The sequence below is a fragment of the Sorghum bicolor genome, chromosome 3 (assembly GCF_000003195.3).
Source record: "Sorghum bicolor cultivar BTx623 chromosome 3, Sorghum_bicolor_NCBIv3, whole genome shotgun sequence".
Classification (NCBI taxonomy): domain Eukaryota; kingdom Viridiplantae; phylum Streptophyta; class Magnoliopsida; order Poales; family Poaceae; genus Sorghum; species Sorghum bicolor.
The window spans coordinates 65,957,853-65,983,729 of NC_012872.2; the positions used below are offsets into that span (position 1 = coordinate 65,957,853).

General features: G+C 45.3%; 5 protein-coding genes across 7 annotated transcripts; 4 read left to right on the plus strand and 1 right to left on the minus strand.

Annotated features, from left to right (window-relative positions):
• On the plus strand, positions 2,971–5,144 carry LOC8055298. The gene is made up of 5 exons (XM_002456492.2): positions 2,971–3,318; positions 3,822–3,872; positions 3,951–4,084; positions 4,561–4,652; positions 4,742–5,144. Exons 1-5 carry the CDS (start codon positions 2,977–2,979, stop codon positions 4,924–4,926), a joined length of 804 nt encoding a protein of 267 aa, XP_002456537.1. The 5' UTR covers positions 2,971–2,976; the 3' UTR covers positions 4,927–5,144.
• Positions 6,175–10,115, minus strand: LOC8055300 (pentatricopeptide repeat-containing protein At3g14730). 3 transcript variants are annotated; one of them, XM_002458635.2, is made up of 3 exons: positions 7,558–10,115; positions 6,714–6,940; positions 6,175–6,634 (listed from the first exon to the last, which is right to left on the minus strand). In XM_002458635.2, the coding sequence occupies exon 1, from the start codon at positions 9,673–9,675 to the stop codon at positions 7,924–7,926; it is 1,752 nt and encodes a 583-aa protein (XP_002458680.2). In that variant the 5' UTR covers positions 9,676–10,115; the 3' UTR covers positions 6,175–6,634; positions 6,714–6,940; positions 7,558–7,923. The 3 variants fall into 3 exon arrangements, with proteins under 3 accessions (XP_002458680.2, XP_021312874.1, XP_021312873.1); XM_021457199.1 differs by having other exon boundaries at positions 7,127–10,115; XM_021457198.1 differs by having other exon boundaries at positions 6,714–10,115.
• Positions 6,453–7,790, plus strand: LOC8055299. The gene is made up of 2 exons (XM_002456493.2): positions 6,453–6,975; positions 7,211–7,790. Exons 1-2 carry the CDS (start codon positions 6,519–6,521, stop codon positions 7,690–7,692), a joined length of 939 nt encoding a protein of 312 aa, XP_002456538.1. The 5' UTR covers positions 6,453–6,518; the 3' UTR covers positions 7,693–7,790.
• LOC8085393 (KH domain-containing protein SPIN1) lies at positions 15,191–19,833 on the plus strand. Its single transcript, XM_002456494.2, has 7 exons — positions 15,191–15,639; positions 15,792–15,880; positions 16,174–16,328; positions 17,542–17,655; positions 17,750–17,866; positions 18,061–18,204; positions 19,308–19,833. The coding sequence occupies exons 1-7, from the start codon at positions 15,536–15,538 to the stop codon at positions 19,437–19,439; spliced, it is 855 nt and encodes a 284-aa protein (XP_002456539.1). The 5' UTR covers positions 15,191–15,535; the 3' UTR covers positions 19,440–19,833.
• Positions 22,552–25,865, plus strand: LOC8055301 (WUSCHEL-related homeobox 8). Its single transcript, XM_002456495.2, has 3 exons — positions 22,552–23,294; positions 25,073–25,591; positions 25,695–25,865. The coding sequence occupies exons 1-3, from the start codon at positions 23,063–23,065 to the stop codon at positions 25,778–25,780; spliced, it is 837 nt and encodes a 278-aa protein (XP_002456540.1). The 5' UTR covers positions 22,552–23,062; the 3' UTR covers positions 25,781–25,865.

Sequence of the window (25,877 nt, forward strand, 5' to 3'; positions counted from 1 at the left end):
TGGTCGCCGCAGTCCTACCCGTCATGCGTTGCAGCGGTTCTTCTTCTATTTTTGCTATTGCCAAAAGAAGACCGATCAGCGTCTCCGTCGTCTTGAGGAGAAGGCAGATCTTCCTCCGTCCTCTCCTCTTCGTGAGTTCCAGGATCCCTATGATGAATATGACAACATGCACCGGACTTCGGCTGATGACGATGAGGAGCAGCAGGATCCTCCCTCTGCTTTTGATCCATCCTATGGTGGTGGGATTCCTGCTGGTTTCTCAATGGAGGACACCGAGGCTGGCTTTGCTTATCAGGATCTCTTTGGAGCTGCGGACGATGTTACCAGGGCCTCTGCTTCTGTTGCACCCCCTCATGAGCAGTCCACCTCCGCTGATCCTTATGGTAAGGGTCCGTTGCGTACCTTCATCGACTACAGCGACGACGACGACGACGACCTTGGTGGTGGTGACGAGTAGTCTTTCTAGCTCTTCCTCGCAGCCTACCCTTTTTGGCACTTGCTGCCAAAGGGGGAGTGTTAGGCTTATATTTGCTGTAATAAGTTAGTTGCTGGTGCCCGTCTTAAACTTTCTTAGTGATGAACTATGTGTGGTGAACAAGAACTTCGTTGTGTGATGGTTGATTGTAAGCTAAACACTTATATTTCTCGTTATATCCTGCTTGTGTTAGCTTCTTTAGACTTTTGTTGGTGCAATGTTGTTTTGAATGGTTATTGTGAGTCCCTTGGTTCTTGCACAATCATTCAATTTCTTCTTTTACTCTTTGTGATATACCCTGTCATACGCATCACGGTTTATTTCTTGTCACACACACACTTTTTTAGGCACCCCACGGATTACAAAATTTAGGGGGAGCTTGATCTTAATGTATGCCATCTTGATATTAATCAAGATTTGAAATTCCAAATTCAATGCATACATTAAGGGGGAGCCCAACCTAATTTTTGGAATTCAAAAGCTCTACTTCTTTCAATCTTTTATAAGCCTAAGTTGGTTGTCATCAATTACCAAAAAGGGGGAGTTTGTAAGTGCATTCGCCCCCGGTGTGGGTTTTGATAATTAATGACAATCGAATTGGAAACTAACATGTCTATCAAGTGTAATCTACAGGTGTTAGTTCATTGATGGAATCAAACAAACACATTTGGTGAATCACAGCACCCCCAAAATTTCTTCATATAAGCGACGTTTCAACTCAAGGAGCTACTTAGTTTTATTTCTTGGTTGAGTTATAGGAAACGCCGCACTATCAAGAGGGATGCAAATTGAGTCGGTAAGATGAGGATAAAGGTGCTCAGGTCATCTTAGGTCTTGCGCTTGAGAGACACACTTGCACACACGAACTTCTGGAAAGTTTCTTCTCTGCCAGGGTGAGCCGGTAGTACCGGCCCTCAGGGCCGGTGGTACCGGCAGTGCCAGCTCTTCTCCTGAGTTTTGCGAGAAATTGAACTACCGGTAGTACCGGGCTTTGACCGGTGGTACCGGCTACCGCCGGTAGTACCGGTGAAACGCCGGTAGTACCGGCAGGCAAAAATCCCGCAGAACTCATGTTTTGAGAGATTTTGCACTGTCGGTGGTACCGGCCTTCCACCGGTAGTACCGGCGCTGGCCGGTAGTACCGGCCCAAGGCCGGTAGTACCGGTAGGCCTTTTTCTCGCATCTTTCTCACCTTTCTCACGTTTAGATCTGGGGGCGCCGGTAGTACCGGTGTTTGCACCGGTAGTACCGGCCAGTGTTCTGTACCCTAGTATAAATAGCTCTTCCCTCTTTTCTAACCGTTGGCTTGCTTATTCTAGCTACTCCAACTCTGAGAAAACAGTCTCCAAGCTTTGTCTCACCCACTCTCTCTCCCTCTTGCTCCTAGACTTCATTTCTTGAGAGATTCGAGCTAGAGAAGTGAGATTAGAGAGTTGGGAGCATCGATCTGCGACTTGAGCACTCCGTTCCTCGTCTTGCCGGTTTGGTTTGCATTTGTTACTCTTGGGTTCTTGGAACCCTAGCCGGCTAGGCGTTCTTCGTGGTTGCCCGTGTTGATTCATTTGTGAGGGCACCCCGAAGTGTTTGTATTACCCCTTGATTCTTAGTGGAAACATCAAGCCAACCTTTGTGATTGCTTGAGGAGGAGACCTAAGTGGTCAGACCTTCGTGGTCACCTCAACAACGGGGACGTAGGTACTCCTTAGTGGAGATTGCCGAACCTCGGGAAAAATACCTTGTCTTGCGGTGGAGGTAGCTTCGACTACCCTTGCTTGTGTTCTTTGTGTTCCTATCTCTCTCCCTTCTTTCAACAGGTAAACAAAGGTCGATCTACGTTTTGGTGAAGGATTGAGCTAAGGGAACTCCAACAACATCCTCCTCTATGCTTAGGAAAGTGGGGTAAAACTCAGATCTGAAATCTAAGCACTTTATACTCAGATTTCGTAGCTGTCTTAGGAAGTCGGTAGTACCAGCAGTTTGCGTCGGTAGTACTGGCTGTGTGACACCAGTAGTACCGGCCCAAACTGTCGGTGGTACCGACAGGCATTTGACTTCCGCAACTTGAGTTTTTGAGTTTCAGGTTTTTAAGATACGCCTATTCACCCCCCCCTCTAGGCCAATTAGATCCTTTCACGAGGAATCTTGAAAATTTTTTGGTTTTCAGGGTGAACTAAACAAGGTTTGACATGGGAATTGATTGCACTGTTGCGAGCACCGCTGCTGAGCACTGCCACTCTCAAATAGAAACAGTACACGTGGAATAAAATTAGTTTGTAGGTCTTTTTTTTTAATTTTGCCAAGTCAAAATTGCCAAACTCTTGGAGATAGACTGATCTTTTACTTGGCATATGTTTTAGAAAGTTGGCAAATCATAAGATTTACCAAGTATAATTTGACAAAGTTTTGGAGATGCTCTAAGTAATTTCAGTCAGTTTCTTTTTTTTAGGGGAATTTCAGTCGGTTTCGTTTAACATTGTTAAAGATATGTTCTCTAGCTAAGCATGAGGTCGAGAGGAACCGCTTGGATGCTGGGACTGACAAGCGACAACTGCAACCCCGCCGTCATGTCGTCCCCTCCGCTCCCTAGCCAAGCCAAACTCCCCGCCACCGGCAGCTCCGCCGCGTGCCTCCCCCGCCCGCGTGACCGTCACCTCCTAGTCCGCGGTTGGTCCGCCGGCGCCGGCGCCGGCGCTACGCCTCTCGTGGCCGCGTCCTCCTCCTCGGGCCCCGCCTGCTGCCATCACTACTCCGTGGCTACCGCCCCCTCCCTGCGCGCCGCCTCCACCTCCTCAAGGCGCGGGGGCGGCGCTGGCCTCGACGCCCTCACCGTCACTGCTTCCGCGGTACGCTCCCCAGTCCCCACCTCACCTCGCGATCCTAATCCAGCATGTAGGTTCAAGTATCCACTTGATGACTAACTACCGTATGAACGAACATCGTTCAGCTTCAGACACCTAGAACTGAAAATATGAAGGCGGGTTTAGTTGTGCGTGAAAGGGTTGTGGAGACGAGTGTCTGCCCAATTTATGCTGTTGAACAACTGTCCGGGTAGACATAGATCGGATTTTACATGATAGGTCAAATTTTGGCATGTTTAATATCTGTGAATTGTTGGGACTTATCATCCACATGACACGAAGCGGTAAGTTCTCACTTTTGTAAATTCAACTTCAATAACACGTGGAAGGTGCAGTTGCAGAAACTCAATAATATTGTTTCACACAGTGATGGACGGTATTTCATAGTCTGCATTCTGCTGCATTCATATATGTATGAGTACTATTAGGTTGCATATGCATAATTGAGAAGGTTAGTGTTTATGTATCATAGTTGCTACCTTACACAGGTTGCAGTATCTGTGTGCTTGATATTCTTTTCGGCGATTCGCTCCATGCTGGTATGTTAGCCTTTTCGTTACAACTTCTCATTTGAGGAAGGTAACTATCATTAATGAGCATATTTGAACCATATTCAGGCATGTAAGAGGGATGCAGAGTTTCTCGAGAAGTACTTTGATTCAGCAAGAGAGAAACTACCAGAAACTATGGCTTCAGTGAGACTGGTTGGGAGGGAGATAGGTGATTTGGCTGCAGATCTTAGTGATCTAAGGTAACTTCAGACTTCTTCAGTTATTGGTTATCAGAGTATCTTTTGATTGTATCCATGCTATGCAACTGTTCAACTTGACTCTATAAAACGATTGTTCACATGATACATGATGCAACAGTATATTTACTGAGGTAAATGTAGCAATATTCTTGTCCTTGGTGATTTCCAAGAATTGAGGGGATAGATTGTAGTAAATTGGATGCATCTTTGTGCCCTAACTTACCAGTTTCTGCATATATTGTTGCTTAATTACTGGTAACCAAAATAACATATATTCCCTAAAGAATCTACATGGGAAGAGGTTCACAATCTCTAGAGGAAATTTACAATTTTACCACGAGTTATCTCTTTATTGATGCATTTTCATGAATTTAACAACTTGGTGTGCTGATTCAGCATCACTTACCTTTTTTTTTTCGTTTTTTGTCTGTGTTTATATGAAACAAAACCACCCATGCTTGCATTGTCTGGATCAGTCAAGAATTAACAAAGGGTGTGAAAAATTCTATGAACATTGTTCACACGGCCGAGGCACAACTTCGCCAGTCGCCACGTTCTACCCTGCCAGGTGAACTCCAGTTTGACGCCAATAACTTACTAGACAACCCAAACAATTATAACCTTTTTTTTAACTCAATTATAACCTGATTTTACTAGGACCCGCACGGAGAATGTCTAATCAGAAGAACGTGACAGAGGAGCCATTGCTAGCTAGCACTGTACGAGATCTGCGTCAGTTGATTGCGGATATCCGGACAGGATTTGGAGCAGCGGCTGGCATCGCCGGTCTTTCCATGTGGGCGTTGAAATTTGGCTCAAAGGGCCGCAAGAATCGCTCATAGGGTACAAGAACGTTGAAGACGAGGAACTAGTTTTGACCTCGTTTTGCTGTTGCTCCAAGCATGCAATTTAACACAGCATTGTACTGCGTAATTCAAAAAAAAAAAAAAAAACGATCCATGTAGTTCTTTGAGACATGTTAGGAGATTGTTGTATAGTTTCAAGTAAGGGCCTGTTTAGATCCCTTTAAAATTCTAAAAGTTTACAAGATCTTTTATTACATCGAATTTTGCGACACATGCATAGAGTATTAAATATAGATTAAAAAATAATTAATTATATAGTTTATCTGTAAATCGTGAGATAAATCTTTTAAGCCTAGTTAGTCTATTATTGAATACTGTTTCACAAATACAAACATACAAACAAAAGTATTACAGTATCAAAATTCTGAAAGTTTTTGCATCTAGACGGCCTAAGTAGACATCTGTTGTAATTTGGTCGTAATCCTGTCTGTCAGATTGGTCACTCGGGCCTTGTTTAGGCTGTCTCCAACAGTGGCTTATTTGGAACCCAAAATAGGTTTCCAACACAATACCTATAGCTTTCAACCGAGTACCATACAGAAGACTCCATTTTAGGTATCAAGAGAGGCATAACTCAAATTTAGGTATCCTCTCTCCTCGAGACCCATTTGTAGATAGCGTTGTCTTTTAGATCTTGTTGTTGGAGAAGACTAAAAATAGGTATTGAACCTTTTACCTGTAGCGCTACCCAAAGGACAAATGGGTCTTGTATTTTGGGTGACGATTGTTGGAGGTAGTCTTAGATGTGAATTTTTTTTTGATTTCGTTATTATAGCACTTTTATTTGTTTGTAGCAAATATTGTCTAATCATAGACTAACTAGGGGTGTGTTTGGTTGGGCTGTGACTTTTGAAAAAACTACTGTGAGCTTTGAGCTTTTGAAAAGCTGTTGTGGGATGTGGACTTTGAGAAACCCAAAAGTCATTTGGTTGGTCACTCGTGCTTTTGAAAAAAAAAACTGAACGGGTCCCAAAAGTCAGTGAAAGCAGAGGGTGAGGTGCTTTTGGATTTGTACTACGAGAAAAGCTGCTTTTGGGCAAAAGCACTTGTAGCTTTTGGGCCCTTTGGTTGGCTTTTGCTTTTACAAAAGCAAAAGCAGGTTCAAAAGCCCAACCAAAGGGACCCTAGGGTCAACAGATTCGTCTCGACTTATAGGCAAATGTGTAATTAGTTTTTATTTTCGTCTATATTTAATACTTCATGCATGTACCGCAAGATTCAATGTGATAGGAAATCTTGAAAACTTTTTGATTTTTGGACTAAACAAGGCCTCGGTTCGCACTTCTGTGCACAACGCGACGAATGGCTTCCATGTTCCAAGCGTATGCGTATGCAATGGCCAATGGCCGCAGCTTTGGAATCGAAGCATCGCACAGCTATGCTTTTCCCTCTCCTAATGCAGCACCTTTGGAATCAATTCCATGACCAGAAGTTAACAGCAAGCAAAGCTAACACGAAAAAAAAACAAAGCGTGGTAAAGCAGCACCCTATGAGCCAACGAATCTCACACCATCGATTTCACCGGCCCGCGTCACCCTCCGGCGACCTCAGCTTTCCTCTTCACGCAAATGGCGAAAACGTCAGTGGAATTCTGCCTGATCTCCGCGCGCGGCCTGGGACGCAGATCGTCGCTGCTCAAGCCGCAGTGGTTCTCCGTCGCATGGGTCGATCCCAACAGCAAGTACTGCACCAAGGTGGATGCATCAGGGAGCTCCGACCCAAGCTGGGGCATGAAGTTCTCGGTCTCGGTTGACGAGCATGACCTGAGCAACCTGCAGCAGATGGCGCTGACGGTGGAAGTGTACAGGAGAGAGCCCATCTTCCTCAGGGAGCACCTCCAGGGGTCTGCCGTTGTCCAGATGAACGAGTATTTCGACAAATTTGAGCATGGCAAGGAGCAGCCTGGGGTCGTTGAGGAGACTGCAAGCTTCCAGCTTAGGAGGAAGAAGTCAGACAAAGCTCATGGGTTTGTCGACGTATCCATCCGTATCTACAAGGAGCAAGATGTTCATGCTCAGTTTTCAGGTAAACAGAAACTTATGCTTTTTTTTCTAGGTAAATTTGCACCGACAGGAATTCAGTACAACACTTGAAAAATAGATCTTTCTATAGGTAAATTCGCACACAAACAATACTAAGTTATGTTTAACCAATAGAGCAAGAGATTTAGGATGACCTTAACAAAGATTGACCTTACTGATTATAACACAATCAGTATATGATTGAATTCAACTTATCTGCCTCTGTCATGAATGTGCAGGATCACATGATGGATCAAAGCACCCAAACCAGGTCGGTATCACACTAGCTATAGAAGATGGTCCAGTTTATAATTATCCACCACTGCCCTCTAGCCATTATAGGGATCACAGCAAAGGTGATGATCGCTACAGCAACACCATGCCAACAAGCCCTACCACTTGGCCAGATCCATCACTGTCAGGAAGTAATGGATATAGCAATCAACCCCCACTGATCCCACAAACCTTGCCACCTCCCACTTCAAACCTCAGTTACTTCCCACCGTATCCTACGAGGGGGCAAGTACCACAGAGCTACATAAATATGCCACCAAGAAGGTTTGCAGATCAGAACGGTTCATCTAACCTTGGAATGGGGCTCGGAGCTGGAGCACTGGCTGCTGGAACTCTGATATTTGGTGAAAATTTGTTGCCAGAACCAAATTTTGGTGCTGGCCTTGATGGCGCGAGCTTGACTTTATCTTCTGATGCACCATTCTAAGTTTCTAACTTATAGGCTACTGTCAGTCCATGTGCTTGTGTAACCAGTGTAGCACAATTTGAAAAGTTATGAGCATTCTGCCGGATACATTGGAGTTATATTGCTCAGATGGCTGCACTCCTCCATCCAACCTATTAACGTGTGCAACATTTCATAAATCATGTCAGCCTCAGGGTGTCCCCTGTCTCCATTAACAAAAGTATGCATCATTGTTTCACTTCCATTATTCTCTCATCCGACCTCAACCCAGCTGCAACCAGCTGCCTTCTGCACGCCTTGGCGTTTCATCTCCTCTCTCACCTCTTCGAGCTCCTCAAAGTTTCCGTCCCAACCATAAGTGTTGGCAAGCAGAACCCATCCCCCACTCCCTGATTCCTCTGCCATCATCAACATCCTAGCTGCCTCTTGTGCTCTCTCCTTATCACCATGCATCCGGCATGCCGCAAGGTATGTCCTCCATGCACCTGCACCAACATCACCAGCCTCTTCTATTACCTTTCTTGCTTCATCCAACCTCCCTGCTCGCCCAAGCATGTCGGTGACGCACGCATAGTGCTCGAGCTGTGGCTCCAATCCAAACTCCTCTTTCATCCTCTTTAGAAAACCCTTTCCTTCCTCGAGAAGCCCAGAGTGGCTACAAGCCGACAATGCTCCCAGCAGTGTTACCTCATCTGGAACCAGGCCTTCTTCTATCATCTGGTGGAACAACATCAGTGCCTCCTGGCCATGCCCATGTGACGCATACCCATCGATCATAATGTTCCACGATGCCACATCCCGTTGACGTGTCCAATCAAACACACGACAAGCATCATCCAGCCCACCGCTCTTTGCGTACATGTCCGCCAGCGCATTGCAAGCAAACACGTCCAGTGCTCCATCACAGGCCAGTCCGCTCGTCACGATGTATCCATGCACCTCCCTCCCAACCTGCAGGGCTGCAGTCTGCGCGCATGCGGGGAGAACAGCGGCAACAGTCACTGCATCAGGCAAAAGTGCAGTACGTCTCATCCTCGCAAAGAGCCTCATCGTCCCCGTGTGATCAGCCGAGTACTGATGCGCTGACAGCATGGAGTTCCAGCTGAACAGATCCTTATCAGTATCTGGCAGCCCCTCAAACACCATGGTTGCATCGTGCACCCGGTGGCACTTCCCGTAAAGATCTATCAACGCATTGCACACAGATGCCTCCTTGTCAAATCCTGACTTCACCGACAACCCGTGTACTGCAGCCCCGCGCCCGAAATCAGCTGTTGCTGTACACATGGACAAGATCCCGGTGACTGTGAAGCTGCTGATCTCAACCCCACCCTCCTCCCTCATCTTCCTGAAGCACTCCGTGGCGCGGTCAAAGCACCCGAGTTTGACGAACCCATTGACCATGGAGTTCCACACGACGACGTCCCGGTGCCTCAATTCGTCGAACAGGCGGTGCGCATGGTCAGCGAGGCCGAACCTCAGGCACCCGCGGAGCAGAGCGCTGGCGCAGAACAGGTCGTGGACGAGGCCGAAGCGGAGCGCGAGGGCATGGAGCGCGAGCAGTTGCGGCGAGGCGGGGGCCGAGGAGAAGATGGGCGGGAAGGAGAAGGCGTCGGGGGAGTGCGCGGCGAGGAGGCGGCGGAAGAGCGGGAGCGCGAGCGCGTGCGGCAGGGAGAGCGCGGCGTTGAAGCAGGGCAGCGGCGCGGAGGCCGGGAGGAGGAGCGGCACGGCCGGGTGCAGCGCGGCCGGGCCGCGAACGTAGAGGGAGACGAGGGACGTGGTCACGGCGGGCGACGCGGCGAGGCGGCCCGACACGACGAGGTGCGCGTGGAGCGGGAGGAGCAGGCCCGCGGACGGAGGCGCCGCGCCGCGAGAGAGGACGGCGTGCAGCGGGACGCGCAGCGCCGCCATCTCCCGCCGGGGCGGCGAGGCAGCGGCTGCCAAAAGATGGCTGGTAGTGGTAGCCTGGTAGGCTTCGGCGCTTCGCCCCGGCGCGGCTCGCATTGGCAACGCCCTTTCACGCCTTTGCCGTTGGCTCCCCTCCACGGCTTTTCAGCCCAATAGTTTGCTCGATTTGGGCCGTTCCGGCGGCCCAGGAAAGCGTTAGCAAGATGGGCTAAAGGAGGAGAAATGATTGCGGGCTCGTGCGTTTCTGCGAAAGGGAGAAGAAAGGATCCGGGTGCCCCCGGTGGTGGGGTGGGGGATGTTGCGGTGGCGGGTGTCAGACAGGAGCTCCTGGTCCTGGATCCGTGCTCCCGGATCCTCCGCCCTTTGCAGGCCGGGCCCGGGGGGGCGGGTGGAGTGAGTGGGAGGGACCCCCTCCTTGGAGCTGTGTCTGTGGGGGCAGCGACAAAGCTGACAGCACGGTGCGTGGCATGGGCATGGGCGAGCACTGCTTCGTGCTGCTACGCATGGCGTCGGCGCCGAGGCATCGCATCTAGCAACATGTAAATTGTCGCGTTCTTTCCTTGTGCCATCGTGTACGGTACCCCTCTGAATAGCCGATGCAGCGAGGAGCGCGGTCGGTAGCTTGCTGGGCGGCGCGCTGGAGCGGTTGGACGGCGGGGCGGGCCGGTGCCGGTCGGCACGACGGCGGGGCGGGCGCGAGCACCTTTGGCTTGGCCGCCCCCTGCACCCGAATCCTCCCCGACTCGCTCAATGCCAACATGCGCGAGATTTGGGCTACTCCTCCTCAACCCCAACCCACTGCCAGTCCGTTGCAGCGTACGGCAAATGCCAGCCATATCGTGGCCGTATGCGTATCCTATGCTCAGCTTGAGCTGTGTCGTCCATCCCAGTACAAGCCAGAGTGCCGCCGTCCGTCGAGGCTGCAGGTGAGGCCAAGGGAGCAGTGATGAGAGGACACGCCTCACGCATAGATGGGCACTCGGCAGGCAGTGCAGGCGAGGCGGCGAGCATTGGTCCCCGTGGCGGTGGTGGAGCATGTCATCGACCCATCGTGTGCCAGCCTTCCGCGCGTAGGCTCCCCCCTTCCCACAAGGTCACCAGTCCCACTCCCACGGAAGAGTTCCATGTGCGGCTTTGGCCTGCCTGATTCCATCATCCATCCTTAGCACTTGTTTAGTTCCATTTTTTTTTACAAAATAGACACTATATCACTTTCGTTTATATTTAATAAATATTATTCAATCATAAACTAACTAGATTTAAAAGATTCGTCTCGTAAATTACACATAAACTGTGCGATTACTTATTTCTTTTATCTATATTTAATGTTTCATGCATATGTCGTAAGATTCGATATGACACGGAATCTGAAAAAAAAAATTGCAAAATTTTTTCAGCGAGTCTTGCGGCGCATGCATAGAGTATTAAATATAGATAAAACAATAACTAATTACACAGTTTGTTTGTCATTTACGAGACGAATATTTTGAGTCTAGTTAGACCATAATTGAACCATATTTGTTAGATACAAATAAAAATACCACAGTACTCATTTTGCCAAAAAAAAAATAGAACTAAACAAGAACCAACAGGGAGGGGCGAACAAGAGCAAGGTCCTCCCAGTCTCCACATCACAGTTTCACACGGCCTTCACAGTTCTCGCTGTTGTTTGCCGCTCTCTATTCTAGTCTTGTGTGAGAACGCTGTTTTTTTATCTCTCTCAAAGAATTCAACGGTCAGCTACTAGGGCTTCCCAAAAAAAATTATAAAAAATTTCAAATTCTTCATCACATTAAATTTTGCGGCACATATATAAAATATTAAATATATATAAAAATTATAACTAGTTGCACAATTTAACTGTAATTTGTGAGACGAATCTTTTAAGCCTAGTTAGTCTATAATTAGAAAATATATATTAAATATAAACAAAAGTGCTACAATGTCTATTTTGTAAAAAAGTTTTGAACTAAACAAAGCCTAGGAATATAGCCCTCTTTCTTGTGTCGCATGACGAACTTCCTTGCTCAAGTCAAAGAGCTCCTAAATAATTGTGTGTGTAGGGAGAAAATATGTACTTACGTGAGATGGAAAAAAATTCCAAGATGAAATGCAGCCTACAACAGATAATTGTTAACATGTACAACGCAAGCATCCATATAGTAGACTAACCGGCCAACACGTTAACATTATTATCTACTGACGTAGGCCTTATTTGATCCAAGGAGCCGCTAATAATTAATTCATTGGATCCAAACAAAAAAACTCATTGAAGCCAAATAGGTCTAGCTAATTGTTAGCTAAATACTAAACTAATTGTATCACTAGTTGACAAAACTAGCTAATATTAATTGTGGCCTATTAACTAGCTACCTATTAGCAGCTAATGGATCCATCCAGGACCATAGCATATCACAAAAAAAAACCCATATGAGCTATATATGGTCCTAATGGATCCACCTAACTAAAGTTTAGCTAACTAAAAATTCAAAACTAAAGTTTAGCCAGCTAAAAGTTATTTAGCAAAACTTTAGCCAGAGTGTTTGGATCCTCCAGTTAATCAACTCAACTAAACTTTAGTTGGGTTAAAACAACTAAACTTTAGCTTGTATTTTAGCTGACCGTTTGGATCCCTAGCAACTAAATTTAGCCAGCACTACTACACAAAAGAGTTTACACAACACTTCTCTTTAGGCTTCGAGGTGGTTGGCCAGCCTGCCTACCTCGGTTGGCAACCGGGCCACTCAGTTAATGTTTAACTGAGACGGGCATTGTAAGATAATTGCCTCAGTTAATGCCGATCAATCGAGACGAGCATTGTAAATAACTATCTCGGTTAATACATTTTTAGAGGCAGGCACGCTATACAACTCGCCTCGAAAAATAGTGGGCCAAACAACCCATATCTCGGCTCGATATCACGCCTCATATATATACGATGACTTAGGGTTTCACTCATTCATAGTCAGTTCCTCCCTCTCTCTCTCTCTCTCTCCATCGGCGCGTCCCACGCTCCCTCCCCCATGCTCGTGGGACGCTCCCTCCCGGTTTAGTGTTGCAACTCCCTCTCCCTCTCCATAATCGATAGGTAGGGCGATGCCCCTCCATCTTCCCCATGCGGCGCTCTCCCCCACGCGGCGTTGCCCCTCCCTCTCCCTCTCCATAGTCAGCAGGTAAGGCGGCGCCTCCCCCTATCCATCTCCCACCACAAATATGGTGAGAAGGAGTCTGCTAGTGGCGGACTCGGCAAGCATGAGCCTACCGGCGCCATATCTAACTAGGAGGAGCTCATCGGCAGCGGATCCGACGAGGAGTTTGCTGGTGGTGGATCCGGCAAGCACAAGCCCATAGGCGGGGATCTGATGTGGAGTAGTCTGCTAGTGGTGGATCTGACGCGGAGGAGTCCGCTGGTGGCGGGTCCGACGAGGAGTCTATTGGTGGCAAATCCAGCAAACACGAGCCGTCGGTAGCAGATCCGAAAGGAGAGGATGCGAGCGCAACATGGCTCCAATGCACAAGCAAACACATGTGACACGATAGTGACCCAACGAGCAGCGATGGATCCAGGCCTAGATCTAGGCCTGGTTTGGGCTGCGGGCTTTGTTTTTTTATTTGATAACATATGTTAGCATTTGGACCACCTTAGTTAAGACCACGATTAACCATGACCTTTCATTAAAGATGGTTGGCTTGCCCACCTTGGTTAAGCTCTTTTTACCCGCCATGATTAAGTTTCTTGTAGTATTGAAGTTTAGTTGGTGGATCCAAATAGACCCATAGTGTACTCTCTTTGAGCTTCTAAACCTTTCCTTATGTTTTTCATGATATATAATTTTGTATCCTATACTACCCACTCCTGCTTTGTTTTAGATAGAAATATAGTTTCCAATGCATACACTTGATATTCTTCTCCTAACTATGTGTCATGAAAATCAATATATTTCATAAAAAACAATAGTATGTTGCAATTAAGGGAAAGTAAAATGGTACATGGTTTTTTTCAAGGAACTTATATGGCAAGATTCAGCGGTTGGGTTTTATGCGTTAGATTTTGTTTATAGACGAGTCTATCTCGCTTCGTAACAAACAATCTTGTAGAGTAGAGATATCCTAGTTTCAATGCCACAATTTTTGTCTTTAGGTGTATATTATTTTGCACATTCAATAGTGGGTGTTTCAGTTACTTGAACTTTGAGAGCCATGATGAAGTCATATGATTACTTTTGGTCCAACAGAAGAAGTATAAGGTAGGTTGAAAGTATAAGGTAGAGTTGGGCAATAAGATAAGGTGTTGCTTCTTTGTGGGAGAAGTTTTTTGTTGTTGTGGCAATGGGTATTGAAATATTAGAGAGGTTAGGAAATAAAAAAACTAAAAGCTTAGCTAGCTAGGATGAAATAAAGGACCAATCTCTACTGCAGTTCTTTCGGTAGTTAAATACTCAAACCGGAATAACCAAATATAATAAAAAATCCAAATTACTATATTAATATAGTATTTTTTAATTAAATTTAGTGTATCTTGTATCCACCATGCTAAAATTAGTTAGTGGACGACATTTAGATTGTTTTAACTAATAAACACTGTATAGAACACTAAACACACATACAGTTTACAGGGCAATGCATTTCATGGATCACTAAGGTAACTAATTTGTCTGTCATTATAGAAAACTTTTCTTTTTACATAGTTGTTAATAGTTTTTTAAACAGACTAAACTAATTGCATACCTTCACCTAATAGAGGAAAATCACACAAACTAGCAACTTTGTAGTTTGGTATTAAAATCCTCACATCTCCTATGCTACATACTTTAATTTCTAGTTTCATGTGTTGCTTTCCACGAGTCCCTAATGAGTCAGAGGGTGTTGAGATTGGTTTGTGCCCTTACTTTCCTTAGAAACGACATGTGAGAGGCAGACTGGGCAACTGAGGAGATGAGCGCGGGGGAGGACAATGATTGGGCTAGGAATAACTAGAGAATCATGGAGATAGCATAATGATGTTGGGTTAACAAGGGGGAGGGGAGTGCAACGGTCAGTGGAGGCAAACTCAACAGCAATGATGAGAGACGAGTAGTGGTAGGGGGTTGCGAGATTGAAGGATGCGATACGATGAAGAAGAAGAACACAACCTAAGCTGGAAACAATTGAATTTAACATCTGATGACTCCTATTCATCACATGAAAATAATGAAAAAAAGATGCACTTAAACAATAAATATTCACTTAACATGTTGACTAGACATGATGGTGACCGCTACAAAAGAAAGATGTAACATTATAGGTAAAGGAAATAATGCTATAATAGATTTCTACATCAATGAGGTGACATTACTGCAAAGAAAGAATGTATATATGCAAATGCATACATGGTAGTGCTTATCACAAATGAAAAAAAGGTTAGAGTGATAATGATAGCTGCATGAAAGGAGTTTTTGTTGTGATTACGATATTTTCATGGTATAAATATATGTTGGGTGCAAACATATCAGAGATTGATTTAGTTAGACGTTATTACTGAACTCAATGGTAATTTGACAAATTTTGTACATATACGGTTCAATTCTACCTATCCCTACAAGTACATATGGCCAACTCTTAAGTCTCTACGCATCCCCTAAAACCCTATGCCAAACCGGGGGGCGAAAAAAAAAAGAGTATCACCAACCGGCGGCGGCTGCCAAAAACCTACTCCACCTTACCGCCGCTATAAACCCTACGAAGAGGGTAAAAAGGAGGCCAGCCAGCCGAAGAAACACCCAGAGGAAGCGGCCGTTTTTGACATCTCGTATGTGCGATTTCGCTGGAATCCTCCTCGACTGATTTTACCGCACAGAAGAAAAGAGATAAAACACGACAAAAATCTAAGGAAAACGCAATCACATCCTCTTCGTCCGTCGCCGTCGTCTCTCTTCATTGGTAGCAGCTTAATCCAACCCCAGTCCAGCCCGCCGCCATGGAGGCGCTGATGGCCACGGACAAATGCTTCTCCCCGGCCAGGGCGATGTCCCCGATGCCGATTATGAGGCCCACTCCCACTCCATCACCAGAACATGCCAGGTAAGATGGCACCCCGATTGGATTCTTGAAATATAGTCGCTTTTTTTGCTGTAACCTGTTCCCCTGCTTTTGGTGTTCTTGTATCGTGGTCTGAATCGTTTTCTTTTTTCTGTGTTGATTCGATTGGACTGGATTGGATTGCGGCGGCGCAGTCAGTATCTGGAGGACTTGTTGCAGGAGCAACAGAAGCTCGGGCCCTTCATGCAGGTGCTCCCAATCTGCGGCAGGCTGTTGAATCAAGGTGAGATAATTTTCAGCTTTATTTGTAGCAGTCTTGCTCAGATTCGGTAGTTCATATGCTCTGTTCCTGTACGAGCTCTGTCTTTATGATAAAAGAGCAGCCTTTTCATTCATTTGTTCATAAAAGGCACATTGGTTTAACGTGGGACTACTTGTACGGAGAACCCCCACAGTCCCTATGTCTTGGTATACAACATATAATTGTTTTGGTGCTGAAAATGGTAGAACTTTATCAATAATATAGGTATTTAGTCTTATGTCGATGTTATGCTGATTGCAAACCATAATGTGCAGAGATAATGAGAATATCAAACCTGCTTTCTAACTCTGGAGTTAGAGGAAATGAGAGGTTGCCACCAATTGCAAGTCCAAACCACATGCATCCATTGCCCCGTGTACCTAATTTCTGTGGAAACGGTTTCGGTCCGTGGAATGGGATGCATCCTGAGGTACCTGTACTAGCTACTAAAATTCTTTGCAATTTCAGTTCATTCATTTACTTGATTCCTCTGAACTGTGTGCTACACAATTCATTATGGAAAATTGATACTACATAATGTGTAGGTTGCCTGATATTGAAGTAGAATTGCAAATATAGTTTTGACACTTTGCTGCACTCTCTTTTTTTTTTTACATAACAGCAAAGCCGACTTTGTTGTACTTTTATTAGGATATACTACATACCCTTATTACGTTGTCTTTAATGTGTTTGTCAAACCGCTCAAACAAGCTACCTTCTCAGCTACGTTTAGAGCATGCTAACAAATATATGCATGAGTCCCAAAATAATCAGAACTGATATAGTGAGATGGAGTACATACATTTCTTGAGAGGTAGAATCTTGCCTGTTAGAAAACTACATAAAATATTCTTAGCTTAAGTTTGACTGTCCCTTTATAGTGAAAGCCTGAAAGAAAGCTTCAGTTGATTGGAAAGTTCCAAGCATATCACATACTTGGTTATTTTATTCTATATATTTTAGTTTTGAATTGAACAGACAGGTTCATTTGTTTTGCTCAATGCATTGGAATCAGTTTAATAGACATTGTGAAGGTGAGCCAGGAGCAAGTTTTATTCCCTTAGATTGTTACAACCTACAAGATCTTTCTGTATCCAATAGATTAGATCTTAACACCACCCAATAGTCTCCACCTGCTATTTTATTGACCTAGTTTCATTCTTAATAGTAGTATTTTACACTTGGCCCATAAGAGTAGTTGCGAAACTAGCCTCACACCAAAGGATTCAATGTTTACTCTTTTCTTTTCCATTCTGAAGGCTAAATCTTACAGTGCTTGAAAAGTTAATCTGGTTTCATGTTGAATGATTGTTCTCCCCTGAAGCTTCATTGAAGAGTATATTAGACTTTTGTATGTTGGAATGCTTAAAATATGGTACGACTTTTTTCCCCATTCGAAGGCCTTGGTTGTACCAAAAAAGTTGGAGATATGCAGGATACTTTTGACTTCTTTTCATGTTGGGAAGAGAATAGTAATTTCAGCTACTCTTTGTTTTGCAATTTTTTGCATGCATACTGCTTAACTGTTTTACTGTTTATTCATCTTACCTCCAATGAAGCAAGCTTAGCTTACTGTTTATCCATTTTATCTCCAATGAAGCAAACTTAACTTACAATTCTATTTCGATACCATGACTTTCCAGAGAAATGGTTTTCCTAGGGGAGCCATGGGCTGGCAAGGTGCCGTACAGAACCATTCCTCCTACATTGTCAAGAAGATCGTGCGATTGGAAGTTCCAACAGAGGCTTACCCCAATGTATGTTCTTTCCTGCTTCTGACGAAGTGATGATTAGTTGTTACTACTATCAATTTGTATTTTTTAATTTATTAACTATACCTGATATATGCAGTTTAACTTCATTGGCCGTCTGCTTGGTCCGAGGGGACACTCACTAAAGAGAGTTGAAGCTACTACAGGCTGCCGTGTTTTCATCAGAGGGAAGGGCTCCATAAAAGATCCTGTGAAAGTAAATAAATTCTTACTCATTTTCATAAGCTGATTCTTCAATAATGTTGTTTGTGGCATCTTACATTGAATGATCAGTGGTCATTGTAGGCTAAAATTTTCTGGTAACCAACTGATATTAATCTGAAGATCTGGTACTCCACTTCCTGGGGCGAGCAAACAATGCTGACATGCCATTCTGTCTGTTTCCTGTAGGAGGAACAGCTCAAGGGAAGGCCTGGCTATGAACACTTGGGTGATCCAACACATATCTTAATTGAGGCTGAATTACCTGCTGATGTTATTGATGCTAGACTGACACAAGCACAGGAGATACTAGAGGAGTTGCTGAAACCAGTGGTATGCATATGATCCCCTAACCCTCCACCTTTATTTATTCCTCAATCTGTAACTCATTAGCGAAGCATGTCATTTTAGGAAAGGTCAAGGAAATGGGCCACTATTAAGTATTAAGTTCTGGAACCTTTCTTCTTTTTTTTTTCTTCTTTTTTTTGCAATTTCATAAACTATGGATCAACATGCCCTGTTGAAGGGAAGATTTTGCACAAATGGAATGATGAAAGGGGTGAAGTAAGAAAGTAAGAACGACACAAACCTCTAGATCCATCAATGGCCATGGTTCTGTGATGATGCTCCGCCGATGGATGGTGTTCGTTTTGTGACTGGGATATTATTAGTTTGGGGTTTTAGGTTGGGAAGGGGATTTGATGGCTATCAGGGCTAAAGTGAAGGTTAGGGTGGTTGTTGTCCCGATGGTATGGTTGTAGGGTGACTGCGCAGCGGCGGTGCCGCCCACCACGGTTTGGAGGATGGCAATTGGGTGCGGCGAACATCGGTGGCATCAACATTTGGCTGAGTTAGCAAGGAAGTTGTCTAGTGGGCGGCGGCAAACAGTGGAGATGGGTGGGTTAGGTGGGGCGAGGGGTGGGGTATGGTTTTCAGCGGTGGTGCCGCTCATCACATTTTGTGGAGGATGGTGATTGGTGGGACCAACGTCGGGGGCATCATGATTTGGCCACGCTAGCAAAGGATGTTACGAGTGGGCGGCGGCGGCGGCGGATAGTGGGGTAGGTGGGGACGTGGAGTGTTGGGGGGATGGGCGAGGGGCTCAAATCTAGGGTTGGGGGTATGGGAGGGTCAAGAGGTGTAGCGAGGAGGTCCAGCATCGAAGGCGACCTGGTGGGGCCTGCCATCTAGGTCTCGTTGGGTAGGTGGAAGTTGAGGGAGAAAGGGAAAGCCCGAGAACGAGGGGGTGGAGAAGGTGTCTCGTGTTAAGGTCGTCCGGAGAGCCCTCCTTAGTGTCCTAGAGCATTTGTGCCAACTTGTATGTATTTTCCATAGTTTCTTGCCATAATTAAGCAAATAGACAACTAACATGTAGATGCACAATCTGCTTTGTTCATCATCTTCTGTAATCTCAATCCATTGATGTTATCATGCAGGATGAGTCACAAGACAACATCAAGAGACAACAACTTCGAGAACTTGCCATGTTGAACTCCGTATACCGAGAGGATAGCCCGCATCAGAACGGCAGTGCCTCTCCGTTCAGCAATGGTGGCACAAAACAGTGACAGGGAGGCGTTTCATCTCTGATCCTTCCCAGAAACTCTCTCATCGGTCCTCCTCTCATGACAGACATAGCTTCTCTGATGCTCAAGCTCCCGTGATGGTATTGGAATTCATGCCATTGCTAGCTGGTGAATTTTGATATCCCTTGTGACATTGACCTGCCGATGAGATGACAAGTAGTGAGGATGAAAAAAAAACTCCCATGGCTGTGTACTTAGAATATTTCGTTTATTGCTTCCTTGTCGTCGACTACTAGTGCTGATAGTGCAGAGACGTCTAAGTTCCGGTACTTTGAGCTCTTTGATTGACTAAGGTTATGACTCTGCAACATATTTGATTATGATAGTATTTGTCGACATAAATATATCTCGAGACGCATTTTGTGTGGTCTGTTCAGCTTTGATCACAAAAATAGGCTCATTGGATATCAAAGGTTATTTGTTAGCTAGCTAAAAATTACTAGTTCATTCAAATAGGACGGCTAATTTTTTAGTCAGCCTTAAACTAGTTGTTGACAAATAGGCTCTTAGGATTGTTGGCAAGTTTTATTTAACACATTCGACTATCAAATAGTTATAAAATAATACAGACTGACATGTATGATGCAAAATACTCCCCCCACCCCCCGAGAGAGAGAGAGAGAGAGAAGAACCGATAAATTTTGTAGTTTATCTCAATAATATTAATGGGATCTTGGTTGGAAGTGGAACAACGTTAGAACATCTCCAAGTGCTTCTAAAAATATAGAGTTCTTGGATGTTTATAGAGTTCAGATAGGAAAATTTGGCAAATCTGGCAAATCTGGCATAGAGTTCTTGGATGTTTTTAGAAGCATTTGGAGATGCTCTAACGTTGTTCCATCACACGCATATATGTCACTCTGGGCATAATTACCCGAAGACCGAAGACCGAACTGACCGAGACCGAACTTTTCGGTCATAAATTCGGTCCCTGCTTCCTACTAACCGAACTTTATACGGTTAGTTCGAGTATAGGTGTCGGTTAACCGAACTAATCGAAATTCTCTGTTGGGAGTCCTAAACTGTTTTTTTTTATCTTTTTAAAGACTTGATTGTGTGTTTTTTTGTTGTATCATTGTGAGTTTGTGACTTGTGAGTTGGAGATGCTATTGTAGTTAGTATTTGAATAAGGAGAACCAAGATATTTGTATCATTTTGTGCAAACATGTTGCTGAAATTTGATACAAATCTGCTAGTCCGGTTAGTTCGGTCGTGACCGAGACCGAACCGAAGTAATCGAGACCGAAACTGCTCGGTCTTTATTTTTTCAACTAACCGATCGGTCCTTGTTTTTTGATGACCGAACTTTCAAAATAACCGAGGAACCGATCGGTTTGGTTCGGTCAGACCGAACGCCCAGACCTACATATATGAGGAGTCCTATGCCAGATTTGCCAAACTTGGATGTTTATAGAGTTCAGATAGGAAACAATTGGAAGCTCATTTTTCCCTTTTTAAACAAAAATGTCTTTTCAGAATTGAGCTAAGGAGCTGTTGAAGATGTTTTTTGTATAGTAGTTTTTTCCCTCAAAACAATATAGGAAACCTACGTATCATTTCATTAAAGAGAAAATTGCACAAGAAAGAATCTGCTCCCTATAACGCAAAAAGTAAAGGGAAAACAAAAGGAGAGGGATAACCGAGCCCCTCCCCCCTTAAAAAAAACGCACAAGAGGTGACTAGGTTAGCATAAAGGGGCATACCGATGGATTGAGTACCCTATTTGGGTAGACGCTCTAAGGCCGAACATTGATCGCTAGCCAAATAGAATTTGCATCCCAGAGAGTCAGCTGTTGACTGCGTTTCGAGCAAATCTTATGGTGTCAACGAAGTAGGCATTGTAAGCTGACTTGTTGGTGTAGGAGCCTAAATTGGAGACCTTTGGCTGTAAATTGAGCTCCTAAATACTCCATACGAAGGTAGTCAATGTCTACTTGGATGGTAAGCCTCTTAGGTGTTGTTTAGTTGCACGCTGTAGAAGCAAACACAAAGGGAATGAAAAACAATATAATGGTAACAGATGGAGTGGATTTCTGATTTTATCTGTCAGCCAACAATATTTTTCTCTCACGATAAATCAGCGAACAATATTTTCAGCCATGATTTTTCAGACTAGCAAACAGGCTACACTGATGGGATTACGGCCAAGTAGCACAAGTATCAATTTACTATGGGCTGGTATTCGATTACGGGTAGCGAATTGAGGGATAAGTTGAAACAAATTAATCTAACACAATCGAATCTCCTGTGTTATCCATTTATGTTACAAAAACATCAACCAAATACAGGAGTACTCTTTTTGGTTAAGTAACAATATTTTTCTCTCATAAAAAATCGGCAACAACAAGCAACGGTCAAATTTCAGCGAAACGAAAGATGAGGGCCCGAGCCGGCGTAAGCCGCTTGGCTGTACTCTTCAGTATGGCTCTGAACAAGAAAAGGAGCCAGTTCTCCAATAAGAAACTAATAATGCGATCAGCGATTTATCCAAAATTTTGTTGAATGCCATGATCAGGCCAACCTGTAGCAGTTTAGCTAAGCGCAAGTTGTTTTGGTGTGTGGTAGCACCAGTAATACAATGTAGTATGTACATACTCAGTATTGTTTATCTGAACCATTCAAATATGCTCTGAGATTCAGCATCGTAGCCGTAACAGCTAGCTCAATGAGAAGTTTTTTTTTATAATAATAGCTCAATGAGAAAGTTGAGATCACTTGGCAGTTGGCACAGAGGACTAGTGCTTGTGCGCTTTTTTTCTGTATCATTTGCGCCCATTTTCAAAGGAAAGCGTAACGTCTGTGCTGCCGCGATAATTGCTGTCTGCGCCCCGCCTGGCCAGGGGCCGCCGGGCCGGTCGACGTCGCCGTCCGCGGGTCTCCTCGCGCTTCCTGCCGCACTGAGCCATTGACCGTTCCTGGGCCCTCGCCTAGAACGGCCCCACCTGTCTGTCGTGCCGCACCTAGAACGCCCGTCGCCTCCTGGGGCCCGGCCACCCCACCCACCCCCACCGCACGTCACGGCGTAACGCGCGGCGCGGCGCGGCCCGTCCGTGTCCTGTCCGCATGCGCCCGCCCGCCCGCGCCGCACGCCGCCCGTAATTTTCTTTCCGCCGCGAGTCGCGGCGCCCGCTCGTGGCCGGTGCGCGCGTCCGCAACCGCAACCGCCGCCACCGCCTTCCCTCTTCCAAATCCTCCTTCTGCGCTCGCAGTCCTGCTGCCACTTTCCCCCCATTCCTGTCTGGCCATCATCCCCCCGCGGCCCTCTGCTCTGCTCTCTCCTGCCATTCCACCTGCTGCCCGCTGCTGTGCGTCGCTCGCTCACCACCACCAGTCGCCGGCACCCCGTGCGGCGCTCGCTGCCATCCCGCGGAGGAGGAGGAGCACGCGTGTCCGAGCCTTCCGTTCCGCGTCGCATGGACTCGTGCTGTCGCCAGCCGCCTCCAACCGGGTGCCTGCCTAACCGGCCGATTTCCTTCCTTGCGTAGCTCCATTCCACTGCACAAATAGCGCGCCACTTTCCCAATTCCCCGTCGCGTGCCCGCCCCCTTCCGATCCTGGCCACTCTGTTCGTCCTGTGGCGTCCGGCAGGGCGGAGGTGATCGGTGATGGAGTGGGGGGACAGGGCCAAGGCCTCCGCCGCCGCCGCCGCAGCAGCAGCAGCGGCGGCGGCAGCAGACGAGAGGTCCGCGGTAGGTGAAGGACTCGGGGGATACGTCAAGGTCATGACTGACGAACAGATGGAGGTGCTCCGCAAGCAGATCTCCATCTACGCCACCATCTGCGAGCAGCTTGTCGACATGCACCGCACCCTGACCGAGCACCAGGACACCATTGCAGGTCGGTCGGCGCAGTTGCGGGCAAAACCAATTGCTACTCTCTAGCCTCTTCTGCTCGTCTTGTTGTCTGTTCTGGGGGTTTGCGAGCAGAAAATTGGGGGGATTCCTTTGCTTTGCCTTGGGACTTGCATTGTGGCTTGTCAGTTCCATCTTTGCCTCTTTGTGCAGAAAGAAAAATCGTGTCCTCTTTTTTGCCATGACTTCTCTAAAGTCCGCATCCTTTGTTTATTTATATGAATAGAGCTAATTGTGGTGTTACAGGAAGCTGCGCTTGCTAATCTTACGAAATTATTAGCGGTCAAACTCTCTTTTTTTTTTTTTGAACTGAAACTCTCTTTCATTTTTACTAGTCATTCAATTTATGTCCAGTACTTTAGTCTGCCTTCTCCAATTGGTGAAAAGTGAAGGAGTATCTTTTCACTCTGTTCATGTTGCTAGATGCATAGTTGCGGCTGTCTAGTCTGCTTTACTCTGCTTGGCATCTGTGTACTGCGGCTTTTGTCTAGTCTGTTTTACTCTGCTAGCCGTGACCGTCTATGTACTATCTTACAATGGTAATAATGGTTATGGGGTAGCAAGAATGTAATTCATAATGTGTTATTTTCTGTCATTAATTAACTGTTAGTGATTTCTGTTGGATTTGATATTTGCACGAGATGCTACTCGTAACATATATCTTGGTAATGGAATTGTAGTGACCATCCTTTTGATTGGTCTAGTGAACCAATTTAGCAGTGTGTGTTGGGCTGCATTTATTCTTTGCGGCGCAGTTAAGGCACTCTGCCTTAATGCGTTGATTGCAGAATCTAGAACTTGCAAGCAGAGTTCCATTTAGTGGACCTTATTGTCTGGTTGAACAGAACTAGCATTCATTTATTTTGTACTTTGTAGATACTTGACAATAGGTTGTACAAGTGCCAACACATGAAAATGGGAATAGGTTCAGTCAGTACCAAAGAGTGGGAATCCTTGTTCTTATTTGTTTCTCAAGGTCTTCATGGTTGCAGCATGATTGTTATTTGTGCTAAGATTCAATTTTTCTCTATATGATAAGTTTTCTATGCCCAAGCAATTACTTCCCCTTTTAATTGGAAGGTTAGCATGACACCTATGTAAGAATGAAACACACAAATCGAGAAATGGTCCTTTGATTAAAGAGATAATAATGAATAGCTATTAACACATGATTGTCATGTAGGGCCGACCAATTGCTATTTTGTGCCACGTGCACCCTGCCACCCTGATTATTCCATATTCTTCTTCTGTTCTGCAGAATCTAAGCTTGACTTTCAGGGAGCTATAATCTGTCCATGTGTCTTTCGTTGGGCCAACACACTTACCTTTTTACTATGTGATTGCCCTTTTTTATTACTTATAGCCATCACATATCACTTAGTATTTAAAATTTTGCAAACTTGTCCGTGCTGTAATCATTTTATATACTTCACTTAGCAAGTTTTCTTCTTCTCAACTTATGCATAAACCTTTTGATTTTAAGTTTTTAAGTCATTAATTTTTTATATTCTGATGATTCAGCCTAATTACTTGCATGATGGCCATACAAGAGTTCCACCTGTAGCTGAGTAACTGTTTTTTGGAATGCTGATTTCTACCACTGCAGGAATATTGCCCTCTCTGTTAGATAATCTTTAAAACAGATTTTTACTGAATTTACCCTTCCCCCTCTATGTATATTTATTGTTCCTTTGTAATGTATACATTGTCGATGGAATATAGCCCCTTGTTTTCTGATCGACTGAATTTTGGTTTTTTCCTCAGGAATGAGGTTTAGCAATCTGTACTGTGATCCTCTAATTATCCCAGGAGGTCACAAGATCACAGCAAGGCAACGATGGCAACCAACACCAATGCAGCTGCAGATCTTGGAGAACATCTTTGACCAAGGCAATGGAACACCAAGCAAGCAGAAGATAAAAGAGATAACAGCAGAGCTCTCGCACCATGGCCAAATCTCGGAGACAAATGTTTACAACTGGTTTCAGAACAGACGGGCACGGTCAAAGCGGAAGCAGGCTGCTTCTTTACCAAACAATGCTGAATCTGAAGCTGAGGTGGATGAGGAGTCTCTCACCGACAAGAAGCCGAAGTCAGATAGGCCGCTCCAGGATCACAAGGCTATGGGCGCTCACAGTGCTGACAGGATCTCAGGGATGCATCACTTCGACACAGATCATGACCAAATCGGTGGCATGATGTATGGATGCAATGACAATGGCTTGAGATCGTCTGGCAGTTCAGGCCAGATGTCCTTCTACGAGAACATCATGTCGAATCCAAGTATCTTCTCTGCAACCAGCATCGTTACTTCATTTCATTCATTAGGCAACGTAAGATTCTGAAAGAGTGTTACTAAAAGTTTGGCATCGGTTGGTTTGTGCAGGAATCGATCATTTCCCGGGGAAGGTGGAGAGCTCCCGGAGCTTCCCCCATCTCCAACACGGTGAAGGCTTTGACATGTTTGGATGACAAGCTGCTGCGCTGAGTTACCGTGTAAAAAGTGAAGGTTGACACAGCGTGCGTTCAATTTGCTGACATGAAAGTTTATCTCGGATGCCACCGTGTT